Source organism: Calypte anna, chromosome 28 (assembly GCF_003957555.1).
Source record: "Calypte anna isolate BGI_N300 chromosome 28, bCalAnn1_v1.p, whole genome shotgun sequence".
In the NCBI taxonomy this organism is placed as follows: Eukaryota; Metazoa; Chordata; class Aves; order Apodiformes; family Trochilidae; genus Calypte; species Calypte anna.
Genome location: NC_044273.1, coordinates 5,358,419 through 5,371,988, shown reverse-complemented (window position 1 = coordinate 5,371,988; position 13,570 = coordinate 5,358,419). Strand labels below are relative to the sequence as shown.

General features: G+C 52.5%; 1 protein-coding gene across 1 annotated transcript in view; it reads right to left on the bottom strand.

Moving 5' to 3' along the window:
- Positions 1-213: 213 nt before the first annotated feature.
- Positions 214-13,570, bottom strand: part of LOC115599816 (SH3 domain-containing protein C23A1.17-like) — a 47,888-nt gene continuing 34,531 nt past the window's right edge. The window contains exon 5 of the mRNA XM_030466132.1: positions 214-408. Coding sequence (XP_030321992.1) covers positions 303-408 — 106 coding nt within the window. The 3' untranslated portion in view covers positions 214-302. The remainder of the gene's footprint in view (positions 409-13,570) is intronic.

The window sequence follows — 13,570 nt, the reverse complement described above, 5'->3', positions numbered from 1 at the left end:
CAAACACCAAACCCCCTGACCCCACCCTGCAATTAGCACCCTGCTGCTAACCTGATGAATTAGCACCTGCCTGCTAAATCTCAGAAACCCTGAGTGAGAATCTCTTTTCCTAGGGCAGGAAGCCTCAGCTCCAGTGGGAAAGTTCAGACCTGTAATCCCACGCTGGCACTTTGGAAAGAAAATCACAGCTGGTGTGTGAAGCAGAAACTCAAGAGTTTTAACTACGTGCTGCAGAAATAATTAACAGCTCGAGGTCTCCTGAAGCTGGGTTGGGGTGAGCTGAGCCACTCGGGGATGGTTACTCACTGCCTGCAGCTGGGAATTTGGGGAGCTCCAGTGGAAATGTGAGTGACCTTTTGCATCAGAGCCATCACATGAGTGGAAATACTGCTGCCTTTCTTCACAGCCCTATAAAACAGAGAGCAGAGCAGTCCTGTGACTTTTCTCAGCTTATTCTGATTGCTGATGCAGCTGAGGAGCAGCTCCCAGCCCCGAGTCAGCAGAGCTGGGAGCTCCCCCTTCCTCCTGGATGAGCCAAAAAAAAAAAACCCAAAAACCACAACCCCCCCCACGAGGTTCTGGTTCCAAGCTGGGTGAGGACAGAGCCATCAGCCCCACGACTGCTGCTGCACTTGTTTCAGCCACCAAAGCAATTTTCCCCCAGGAGCCAAAGGGGTCAGTGCCCCCCCCACACGTGACTGTGGCGGCTGTTTTCATGCAAAATCGGCTCCTTTTGGTCCCCCCGATGACTGCAGCATCATGTGAGGGTTTGCAAGTCCTGCCCGGGGCTGGGCAGAGGGGGAGAGGAAGCAGGAGGTGGTGTGGCTTTTGTCTCTTTTCCAGGAAGAGGAGTCACGCTGGGCTGGCAGGGGTTCAGCTCTGAGCTCAGGGCTGGGGATGGGGCAGAGAAGCTAAAAAAGGAACTAAAGACAGAGTGAAAGGGTTGTGCCCACTGAGCACCTCCCTGGGCTATGGGCAACCTCTGCCTGCTTGCCCTGGGCTGGTGATTCCGCTGAGGGAATCATCTCCCAGAGGGCAGAAAAAGGCAGAGGGATGTAAAGCATCCCCGAGGCCAGGGTGATGGGCAGCTCCCATCCCTCTGCCTCCACTGGGCACCCACTCACCTGCACCCTCCCCCCATAAGCTCAGGGGACCCAAAAAGCCAAAATTCCCTCCTGGGAATGACACCCAGGGCACTTCTTGGCTCTGCTCTTTGTTCCCACCTGGGACAAGGGACCTGGGGCAGCTCCGTGAGCTCCCCACTTCTGAACCAGCTCAGTGGCCTCAAAGGGAAGGAAAACTTCACCACCTGATTCCTCGCTGACCTGAAACCCAAAGGCTGAAAGCTTCCCTTTGCATTTCCATGGGAAGTGAGAGCAGATGAGCCCAAATAATAGCTGAGGTTTCCAGCACCCAGGAGCTCTCAGAGCATCCACCAGGACCTTGAACAGTGCTGGTGAGCAGTGGAGCACCCAGCCCAGTCCTCCCAGTTAAATCTGGAGTGCCAGGCTCAGCTCTAACTGGGTTTAGCTCAGCCCAGTGTAAGGCTCTTCCATCCCTGATGTGCTGCCCTCTGCTTGGCTTCCCCAGCAGGCAGGAGCTCAGGCTTTGCCTCCCCCCCCAAAGAGGTGCCAGAAAATTTCATCTCTGCTTGGGAGAAAGTTTAACAACAGGGACAGGGAGCTTTGCAACTTGGTCCAAAAAAACCCAACGTCTGCTGCAAAGATGTGAAGGGAGGCACCAAACTTAGATCCTGCTTCACCTAGCAAGTCAAGAGCTTGAAGAGACAGAATTAGCCCAGGAAAAAAAGAGAAAAAAAAAAAGAAAAAAAAAGCTGCCTTTACTTCTGGTGTGGTCATTCCAGGTTGAAAGAAAACCTGAAGCCTCCAAGAGAAGCTGGGGATGCAGCACCCCTGGATCCAACAGACTGGTCCAAACTGGTGCCTGATGGACTCCAGAGACAGCCCAGGGCTGGAGGAGTGGTCCCACAAAGAGCTTTTTAGGATGTCAGTAGTGATAGGACATGGGGAATGGATTCAAACTGGAAGAGGGGAGATTGAGATTGGAAGTTAGGAAGAAGTTCTTCCCCATGAGGGTGGTGAGAGCCTGGCACAGGTTGCCCAGAGAGGTGGTGTCCTGAGGAAAGCTGAATGAGCTTTACTGAAAGATTTCTGCAGTATGCATCCCTGCACTTCCATGCTGGGTAGAAAACGGGCAAACCACAGGGTTCTGCTGGTCCGGGACAGCTCTGGGACACCTGTGTCCCTAGAACACCCCCTGCACGGACTGCAGAGAGCAGGGTTGTTAATCCCTGGCTAATTAACATCTTCATTTGGCAGCCCAAGGCAGGAGGAACAAGTTCCCAGTGTGCTGAGGATCCAGGTGACAAACACATGTCACCCCCCAGCTCCTGCTGTCCCCCCCTTCCCCATTCCAGGAATTTCTATTTATTTTTTTTTCTCACAAACCAGAATTAATTTTGAGAGTGGGACCTCACTCATCATATTATTCCCAACTCAAACCCCACTCTGTATTAGCAGCAACACACTCCAGCTCCTTAAAAACCTCTGGACTCAAATCCCAGATTCCAGGCTCCATCCCTCAGCTCCTTCAGAGCTGGAGCTGGGGATAATGTGTTGTAGGGGGCAGAGAGGAGAACACAAACCACCCAAATGCAGCTTTTTTTCCCCCAAAACCTAACTGCAAGTCCCGTTGGCAGCACTGAAGGCAGTGGGGATGGGTCAGGCTCTGCCACCAAACCCCTCCTGAGGTTGCTGGCAAGAAAGGGGCTGAAATTTAAACAAAAACATTTGTAAAACGTAATGGGATTTTTTTTTTTTTAATTTTTTTTCCCCCACCACCACTGGAGAATGTTTTTCAGGCTGTTTGCCAGCACCACTTCAAAGAGTCAAAAAGCATGTGGGTTTTTGCTCAGCTTTGTACTTCCAACATTAAACGCACACACAGAGAAGACACAAAAAAAAAAGAAAAAAAAAGAAAAAAAAAAGAAAAAACCAAAAACCCAGAATCTGCTGGGCTTGGGGAGGCAGCCAGGAAACAGCAACTTTGATGCAGGAGCAAGAATGTCAGTGGGTGCATCACCAGGGAGGGCTGGGGAAGCCTCCTCCAGCATCAAGGACAAAAAAACCCCAAAAAACCCAATCTGTGGCTTTTGACTCCAGCAAAAGGACAAAGCAGAGGCACAGGGGGCTCTTTGTAAGGTGGGGAGGGAAGGGGGGACCCTTGGGGTGTCCCTGGGAGAGGGATGCAAAGCAGCTGGGTCCCCACAGAGTGGTCCTGATGCTCAGGAGTCATTAAAAGAATAAAAAAAGCAAATAACCCGAATGAGGCAGGGCAGGTTTATGGCAGTGGTGTCTGGGCTGCTGCAACACACTGGACTTTCATGCAATTTCATTTTAATACAGGACCATTAAGTAGATGTTATGGGCTTGTTTTGCAACTGGCTCCTGCCTGTCTGCAGGACTTAATTCCGACAGCTGAAAAGGACAGGTCTTAACCAAGTGCAATTCCTAGCAGCCCTGTTTGCTATAAAAGCTAATTGTCAAGCCCTCGGATTCCAAGGAGTTGAAAAACTGGACGTGGGGCTAAGTTCCCTCTCTTTAACCTGCTCAGCTCTGGCACTAACCCAGCTATACCCAAAAGTTTACCTAAATATACCTAAAGCTGATCCCACCTGATTTCTGCTCTTTCCTGAGCAGGTTTTCAGGTCACCCCAGGGCAGGGCTGGACAGAAACTGCCAGATTCCTCCATCAGCACCTCACCCACCTGCAGACCCTACTAAAAGCCTGGGTTTAGGTCCAAGAGGTTTGATTTACACCAGGTTGGTCTCAGAAAAGGCAAGAGAAAAGCCCTGGGGGTTTCCCAGCTCCTCATCAGCCAGGGCTGCACCTGCCCAGAGTCTCCTGTGCTAAAAAAAAAAAAAAAAAGGGAAGGAAAACAAGATTTAAAGACCTTGCAAAAACCACCTCTTTGGGTTTGCCAGGGGAGGCAAGAGCTGCTTTGCTCTCAGTTGTTAAACAGAGCCCAGGAGGCAGCTCAGGCTTTGGCACCCTCTGTCCCCTCCTCCTGCCCTGGTGCTGGCTCTGAGCTCTGCTCTGCTCCAACGTTTGGCACCTGAAGCCAAGGAATTCTGCTGCCACCAGCCCCGGGGAACCTGGCCAAGCTCTCCCCCTCATCCTGTGCAGGGTGAGTGGTGAAAGGGGCAAGAAAAATCCTCTGCCCATCACCAAGCACGGTTGGTGGGACTCGTGAACCCTCAGCCTACTCTGCAAGACTCCTCCTGAGTGATGAAATGGTTTGAAATGGGATCATTCCAGCTGCTGGAAGAGATCCCTTCCCTCCTTCCTGGGAATTTTACTCTTCTGGGAAGTGCCCAAAGATCCAGCAGAGACTGCCAGGGACAAGCTGTGAGAGGGACAAGGGTGATGCTCCCGCTGCCGTCAAGAGGCAGAACCCACTTCACCACCCCAAGGCCTTGTGCTCACCCCAAGGGCTGCCAAGCAGCTGTGGGGCAAGTTAAGAAGAAGAGGAGAAAGTTCCCTTTACCCCACACTTGCTCATTTTGCAAGAACTGTGCTTCCCCAGACAGAGCTGTTCCCAGCCCCAAGCTGCTCACGAGGACGTCTCTTGTCCCAGTGTCTCACACACCAGCTCCTGGCTTGCTTCTGACTGAGCCAGGACAGGAAAAGAGAAAAAAGCAGACTAGGGAGCAGGCTGAAGGCAGAAGTTCCTCCTCCTGAACATCCACATCTCAAGCACTCCCTATATGGCAAAATTGTGAGAAGAACACGACCTGGTCCAGCAGTAAAATCCCCAGTTATTGCCCAGAGCCCTTGTGCTTCCCAGACACAGCTCAGAGCTGCCAGCTTGATGTGTCTGGCAGCAGCAGAGTCCTCAGAACACTCTGCATTCATTTCCAGCTTCCCAAACCAGGGTCTGATTCCATCTGCAGGAGAGCCCAAGGAGAGGGAGAAGAAAGCAGAGAGGACTCATCCAAGCCCTGGGGGAACCATGACACATCTCCTGCTGCCACCCACACTGGAGGCAAAGAAAATCAAACAAAACCCTTACTGAAAAACACCAGCAGATCCTCCAGTGACCTGAGCACAGCTTGCAGAGCATCCCAGGTGTCAGCTCCTGGAGGCCACAGCATCTCCTGCTGGATTTCCCAAGCTTTGGCCTCTTTCCCTCTGGACCAGGCTGGACTCAGCTCAATTTGTCCTCCAGATTACTCCAGCTCCACACACACACATCCTTTGAGGACAAAACACTGCTCCCAGCCCAGGAATCATCTTCCATAGCCCAGAACCCCATCTTCCCAAAGGTCAGAGGAGGAGGAGGCTGCACCCCAGTGCTGAAGGCTGTGGAGTGCCTGGAGCTACCCAGGGAGGTCACAAACCCCAATTTAGGGATTGGTGGAAGCTGGCTGCTAATGATCTGCCTTAAAATGCAGTTTGTTAAAAATAAAGGGTTTATTTTGAGGCAGCACATTGCATCATCTGGAGTGTGCAGAGAGGCAGATGGCAGGAGGAAGGCAGAGCATTTGCTGCCTCTGATTAATAAAGTTTTGTTTGAGGCAGGAGAGGCTGAGAGGCAGAAGATGAGCACTCCATGAATTAACACTTTCAAGGAGCTGACAAGGACCAAGAGCAGGCACAGCACAACCAGGACCCCACTGCAAGCCTTAGGAGTGTTTTGGGATTGCTGGTGTTAACCAGCTGCTGACACTCAGGATGGGACAGGAGGTCCCCCAGTCACCCACTTCATCACCACCAGCCCCAGCTGCTCCTCTGAGTCAGAGCATCAGGGAAACATCCTGAAAAGATCCTTTAAACCAAGGCTGCCCATGTCTCACATCAAAGATTTTGGTCCTCAAAGAGCAGCATCACCAAGCAGCAGCAGCACCACCTCCCTCCCACCAGCATCAGATGAAATTCTGGCTGCCAAACCCCATTTCTTGGCACTTTGGTGGCAGCAGTGAGAGGACAAAATGCTGGAACCCACCAGTGACATTCAGTTTGGGATGAGGAGTGGGGAACCTGCAGCAGTTCTGTGGCTGAGCCACTCCTGGAGCCAACAAACCCCAGGCAGCCGCCTGCCAGAAACTCAGGAGATGCTCTGGGAGGCACCAGCACCCCCAGTTAAAAGCAATCAACAGCTCCAGCTCCAGCTGAGCCTCTTGGCTCCTCTCTAGCCTGCAGAGCTCCAGACCCTGTGTCTCATTACAAAAACTTCCCTGAGCCCCAGCAGCTCAGTCTGGGGCAGGACCAGGAGGGTCCTGCAGAGCCACCCCCCATCCTGGGAGAGCCTTTAGCACCACAGAGGCAAGAAAAGGCCAGGAGATGTGTGTGTCCCTCTTCCAAAGGCTGAGAGCAGCCCCCTCTGCATGGGCAGCAAGAACTGGAGCTCCTTGAGACATCTGGGGAGACCTGGAGGAGCAGAGGGGTTGTGGTAATTCCTTTAATCCCTGGCTGCACTCCCCTGGAGCAGCTATCACCTCCCAAGGGCTGCAGTAGCTGCCCAAAGCTATTTGCAAGTTTATTATAAACAAGTCCTCCTTCTCAGGCCTCTGAGAGCAAGATAAAGAGCCCGGCAATTAACAGCTCCTGCAGCAAAACAAGATAAAACTCATTTCCTCCCCTAGTCCTGCAGAACTCTCCCCAGGTCCTGGCAGAGCAGCTCTTCCTTCTGGGAGGAATTCGGGACCCAATTTGCTGCCCTGCTTGCCCTGCCATCCCCTCATGCACATCCCTGGAGGGGGGAGAAGCCCCTGGAGATGCTGCTGGTTGCTCCAGAAATGTTTGGCTGTAGAAGGGAAACTGAAATAAAACCTTGGGTGCAGCCCTGCCTGGGAAAGGTTCCCCATCTCATCCTGGGATGGCTGCAGGACACCCAGGGGTCCCCCTGTCCATTCCCACCCCCTCCTCACAGAAACTGGGGGACATCTCTCTCCACCTCCTCTCTCCCAGACCTCCCAGTTCCACCAGAGCATCCCAGTTCCCAACACCCGGGCCATGAACCCCCGAGGCACCCGAGCCCTCCAGGGTGACTGAAGTTCTGGGGGGGTTAAAGAGCAGAGGAAACCTCCAGTCATTTAACATGCTCCAGGAGTGGCCTGATGGGTTTACAATTAAAATACCAGAGAAAAAACAAAAAAACCAACCCCAAACCACTGTCCACAGAAAGGGGAAGAGATCTGTGATTGTTCCATGTGCCTTGAACCCCTCTTGGCCTTGAATCCCTCAGCCAGACACTGCATCCCCCAGGTTAATGAGCTGGAGAGCTGATCAAAGGGCAGATGGTTATCCCCCTCTTTAATTTCTGTTCAAGTCACAAATGCTCACAAATATTTATCTCCAGAAGTCACAGGACTAATCCCATCCCCTTCCCAGCTTTTAAGTTTAGTGATCAAAGTTGTGCACTTTCTTGAAGACTGTATTTCAATTCCAGTTAGTGGTCTCTTCTGAAGAATACCAAAGAAAAAGAAAAAAAAATAAAGCAAGCATTTTTCATAGGGGAAATTAAGAGAAAATGGGCATGTTCTAGTGAAAATGAAAAGAAACATCAAAGTGAAACTAGGCAGTGTAATTTCACACCATCTATTCCTAAAGAGGATGACTGGAGGCAATCTCCTTTCAACAAACGCCAGAATTAGGACTTCACTTTCCCAAGAAAAGCCATTTCCCCACAGCTGCCTCCCCACCCACCAGATCCCCCCAGCTCCAAAGTCCCCCTGGAAAGTCCTCAGCCTGTTCCCCCCCCCTCCGACAACCACCGAGAGAGCAGGGAGCGCATCCCACCCGGCTGGGACGAGCCAGGCTGGGAAGGTGGCCCTGGGAAAGGGGTTTGTTTTGCTTTCCCTTGCCCAGCCAGCCCTGGCTGCCCACAGCTGGGGACACCCCGACCTCTGGCTCCCCTCTCCCAGCTCGTTTCCAAAGCTGCATTTCCCCCTGAGCTGGGGGAATTCTGGACGGGACGAGCACATCGCTGGAGTTTCACCTGAGACTGAGGGGGGAAAAAAAAAATAAATTCCAAATGCAGTGTAGGGCCTGGTAAACATTTGCCTAAGTATAACCAGCCAAGGGGAGGAGTGTGACTGAGCTCCTGTCACGGGCACCACTTCTTCCCCACCTCTTTTTATTTGCCAGGGGACAGGCAGTGCCCCCGCAGGACAGGAGACAGGACACCCCGCTCCTGGAGGTGTCCCCGGGCACTGCTGTGTCCTGGAAGGTGTTCCAAGGAACTGCTGTGTCCTGGAAGGTGTTCCAAGGAACTGCTGTGTCCTGGAAGGTGTTCCAAGGCACTGCTGTGTCCTGGAAGGTGTTCCAAGGCAGTTCTGTGTCCTGGAAGGTGTTCCAAGGCAGTTCTGTGTCCTGGAAGGTGTTCCAAGGCAGTTCTGTGTCCTGGAAGGTGTTCCAAGGCAGTGCTGTGTGCCAGGGTGCCTGCAACACCCAGAGGCTGCGGGATGATCGGGGGAGCGGCGCTGGGCTCACTGCTGCTCCTTAAGGGAACAGGGAACCTGCTGGATCCCTCTGGCAGCCCCCACTCCTTTTCCCTCCTCTGCTTCCCAAGAAGTCGGATTGAGGTTTTTCAGCAGCCAAAGGCCCAGGTGAGGGCAGCAATCAGGGTGAGCAGAGGTGCCCTCCGAGGTGGCCGCTGTGCCCTGGGTGCAGGCTGAGCCCGGGGACTTGTTTGTCTCCACTTCTCCATTTGTCATCCTCACTCACAGAGCACCATGAGTCAGTCAGTCAGCCTGTGCACCACAGATGCTGCTGATAAAAGCACGCTCCATTTGGGAATATTAGCACAACCCTGCACAACAAAGACAGCTAAAAAAATAAATCCCCCTCCACTGCCTCCCGATCCACTGGGCCAGTAAGTGCCTGGTAAATGTCACTGGCTTTGCACTGGGGATAAACATCAACTTGGGATGGGCCAGGTTAACTCCTCAGCTCCCACCTTCCCCTGGCCAGCAGCCAAAGGGCATCCTCAGCATGGAACAGCCAGAGCCTGGCCCAGGGCTGCTCACTGGAGTTTTGTCCCACAAAAAGGACAAAAAATCCCCAACCAGGAGATCTGCAACTTGTCTTTTGCACAGCAATCTTGCCCAGCCTGGGTTTTTTGCTAGGTTATCATGTTTCCAGAGCAGCAGAAGTGAAGCAATGAAACCCCACATGGGTATTCATGTGAGAGAAAGCTCAACCCCAAACCCCAGCAGAGCTTTGGGAGCAGCATCTGATGAGCTGAAGTTAAACTGGCACTGGCTGGAGGTGCTCTCACCACTGCCTTGGGATCAGCTCACCACAACAGAATGAAACTAGATAAAAGGCAACACTTCCCCGGATGCAAATAACCCCCCTGGATCAAACTGGGAACGATTAAGAAGCTGTCAGCTTGGTGCTGAGCAGCCTTGGTGAGCCCTGACTTGGTGAGTCTCAGCACAGCTCTCAGGCACATCTGGAGAACCAGCCTATTATTGCACAGAGAAAGAAAAAAGAGAGAAAAAAAAGAGAAAAAAAACCACAAAACAAGCCAGGAAAAAAAAAAAAAAAATCACCACAGAGTGACCCAGTTTGCAGTGTACAACTTGTCTGTTTTCCAGAGAGCACAGAGCCAGCTGCAGAGCAGACTGTCCTGACCAGCAGCCTCCTCCCTCCATCAGCTGGGAGCAAGGAGCTGCTCCTCCTGCTGCAGCCACTTCTGCTCCTGCCAAATTCCTCTTCCCCACACTCACAAACTGGTTCTGCAGAACCCTGCAATGAGAACAGCACCACAGGCGAGGGATCCCCAGCTCCTCTGCTCACACCACTTGCTTTTGGTTTGGTGGGGTTTTTTTTTTTCCATTTTTCCCATTTTTTTTTCCATTTTTTTCCATTTTTTTCCAAAATTCAGATGAAACTGCAGGTGATGCATTTTGAAGCCGTGCACCTAAATGAAGGGATGAAGGAGTTTCCAACAAAAACCAATCAGCCTGGAGATCCCCTGTGCAAAGCTGCTCCTCCTGGATGGCAGCCAGCAGGGAAGGAAGGAAGGAAGGACAGGGCTGAAGGAACCAGGCAGCCCAGCTGGGCCACAGCTACTGATCTGATGATTTCTGAAGCTCCAGGATTTACAATGATTTGAGGCTCCTTCCTTGATCACCACTATCCCATCTGGACAGCACTCACTGCACCCCAACAGCTGGGATATCAACCTGTCCTGGGGGTCTGAGAGTGCCAAAAAATGGCCAAAACCAAGTGAGAAATTGCTGAAGGGCTCTGGAGGCAACAGTGCCACTGAAAATCAGGGAATTGCTGCCCCTTCCTCACCACCTGCACTCCCCTCCCCTTCTGCCCTGCTCCAGCATCGCAGCAAAAAAGGGGAAAAGAGGGATTCTAAAGGAAAACTTTTCTAACTACCAAAAATTGGCCAGGAAATGGCGTTTGGCCACACATTCCCTCTCTCTTCATTGGTATTTAAACAAAGTACTTCACCAGGGGATGTCAGGGAGGTGCTGGCACCCAGCAGCAGGAGCTGTGCTGTGCCCAGGTGCCCTTTACTCAGCCAAGGACCTTGGGTGCTGGGCAGCCTCCACACAGACCTCCACACAAGCACTGTCCTGGTAAAAGGCATTAAAAGCTTCTCTTTTAGCCAAAACAGGGTGAAAAGTTGTTATTTGAAAGCTTCAGGTACACTGGAAAGGGAATGCTGGGTGAAACTGGTCTGTAAGTGATCCAACGAGGATGAAAACATTTTCCTTTACAGTTACCCCAGAGAGGCTCTCGTGCTTCAGAAGCACCAGATGTTTGGTGAGAAGCTAAATGGGATCCATGGCTGTGGTGCCAGCAGCATCCCCTCACCCTGCAGAGGTGTCAGGAGCCCCCCAGGTGGGAAAGGGATGGTGGGGACAGGAGCTCAGGGAGGTTGTGGGGTGTGCAAGCAAATCACAGCACAGGCTGGGTGTCCTGAGAACCTGTTTGCCACTTTTCCAGCCCCCTTACAGCCCCAGAGACACAAAACATACCCATGAACTTGAGCAGAACCAGCTCCCCAGCAGCACAGAGGAGCCTTCCCCCTGCTGCAGCTCTGTCTTGCAGGGACAACCCAGAATCTGTTGAGCTGGGAGGAGAACTTGTGGCTCCCCTCTGGCTATTTCCACCCTCTGTTGATGAATGCAAACAGCTCTTAATTAAAAGCACTGGAGTTAAGCCTTCCTCACCTTTTAAAAGAGGCCAAACCAGGAATGCAGCAGGCCAGGGTCAGGCAGCAGGTTGTGCAGCATGGTACCACCAACAGGAACCTCACTCTTCCCTTTATTTTCCTTTCCAAGTAATTCATATGGATGATAAATGGATCAGCTGCTGTTTGGCAGCTGGACCCTTGGTTCAGGATTAGGTTGGACACACGGGAGCCTTTTGGTTACCTTCCCCTTCAGACCCCCTCCTGCACACCAGCTTTGAGTCCCAAGAACCCCAGTCTTGCTGAAGCCTGGGGATCCCAGCACCCCCTGCCACCTCTTAAGGAATGCAGAAAAAAAAGGAAAAAACAGACAAACAACCCCACAACAAACCTGCAGTTAGAAAAAAAAGCCTTTAAATCAGACACCTGCAAGAGCAGAGATCCCCACAGTGGTAAACTCAGAGCTTTCTCTTGGGAGCACATGAAACCCAACAGCTTATTTTGCAAAGAGGAAGGGCCTCAGTCCTGCTGCTCTTAAAGCAATGTACAAATGCTTTTTCTATGTTCTGGCACCATAATAAAGTCTCCTTAAAACACCAGATCCTTCTGGAGGATGGGAAACCGGAGTGCCCCATCTCATTCCCAGCCTCAGGAACAAGGTGGAAAACTCATTACGAGAAACAACAGCCGAGGTGTTGCTTGCCACCTCCTCTCCCCACCTCTTAAACTACTTCCCAACTGCTTCACCCCTCTGGGAAGGTAAACAGCCAGTGGGGCTGATCCCTGGGGTCCTGCCTGGAGCTCAAGGACGGGATCTGAGGTGGTGGGGACGTGGCCAGGCAGGTCCCAGGGAGGTGCCGAGCGTGGGACCGTGTCCTGGGTCAGCAGAGCCCAAGTCGTGTGATGGGAACAGCCTGCAAACCCCAAATGCAACTTCCAGATGGAGCAGTGTGTAGACTATAAACAAGGGCAAAGGAGTTTGCACGGGCTCTCTAAATCATTCCTGGTCCTCCTGGCAGGCACGGTGACAGTTTTCAGAGAGCACGGGAGCTGGGTCAGCCTGGTTTCTGGAAAGCTCCTTGGGGAGCTCCTTGTACATAGGAATAGAGTTTTATCAGCTTCAGAAAAGGACAAAGCTGCCTAAGATGCAACTTAATTCATAAGCATTCCACTTGAACTCATCCACATAAAGAGCCTGAACATGAAACCCTGCAAAGCTGAAGGATCAGTCGGGTGCATGGAGCCGCTCACTCCCCTTCCCCTCCCTGAGCCCCAGCAGGATGGAGCCCTCAGCCCGTGCTGAGCACCCCACACAGCCTCTGCCTTTGGGAGCTGGGAGCTCCACGTCAGGGCATGGAGAGCACCTCAGAAGCACAGCTAAAAGCTCTTTCTCAGGCCCTTCCTGGAACCCCATCAAACAACTGCCTCTGGATTTAGCCGCTGGTGCAAAGTCGAGCGGAGCCAAACCCCCCCCTTGTCCCCCAGGCAGCCCTGGCACTGAACCCTGCTCCACCAGTGGCTGCAGGGCTGGGGAGGTTTTATGATTTTCAGGTTTCCCCCCCTCCCTTTCCTGCTTGGAAGCCCATAAATAGCATTTCTGTTTGCCATGAATCCCTTGGTGCTTGCCTGTCCCAGAACAGCCTGGTGTCACCTTCCCTGCCAGGACACCAGAAAGCCACCAGTGCAGGACACAGCAGTGGTGGCACTGGCAGGACACCACCAAGGGGAAGCTGGGGAACAGAGGAAAGGGCTGCAGAAACCAGGAGGAAGATGGCAAGGCCTGGGTGCAGGTAACCCTGCCACAAACAGAGCTTTTGGGATGCACCAGGAGCACCAAGAAATTCAGCAATGTTTCTGGGAAGCCTCCAAACCAGGGATGCCCCACGGGAGGAGTCTCACTTGGGGCTTCTGCCAGAGGAGATGGCACTCTGCAGGCAGAAATGCAGATATTCACCCCTGAAATCCTCCAGCAGGCACAGAAATAGCTGCAAACATTAAGGGTTATATTGGGGGTGTAGCTCAACCACACCCTTTGTATCCCACTGCCCATTCCGACTGCCAGAACGAAGCACCCCACACCTCTTAACTAATCCCAGCCTGATATTAAGGAGCCAAACTGTGACAGTCTGTGAGTATCTGACCCTGACAGCAGCACCAAGAAAGGGTGAGGAGCAGCAGGGACAGCACCAGCTGCACATCCCCTACAAACCTCACTCATTCTGCTCTTTGTGAGAGGGAAGGGACCCAGAGCAGGTGGGTGGCACAGGAGGGGACTCAAACAGCAGAAATGCAGCAGATGAACTGCAAGCTTCTGATCCCTGAGCTCTGGGAAAGGATGCTGGCATGGCCTCCAGGTGGAAGCTGCTGGAAGCAGCAAGGTACCAACCAAGG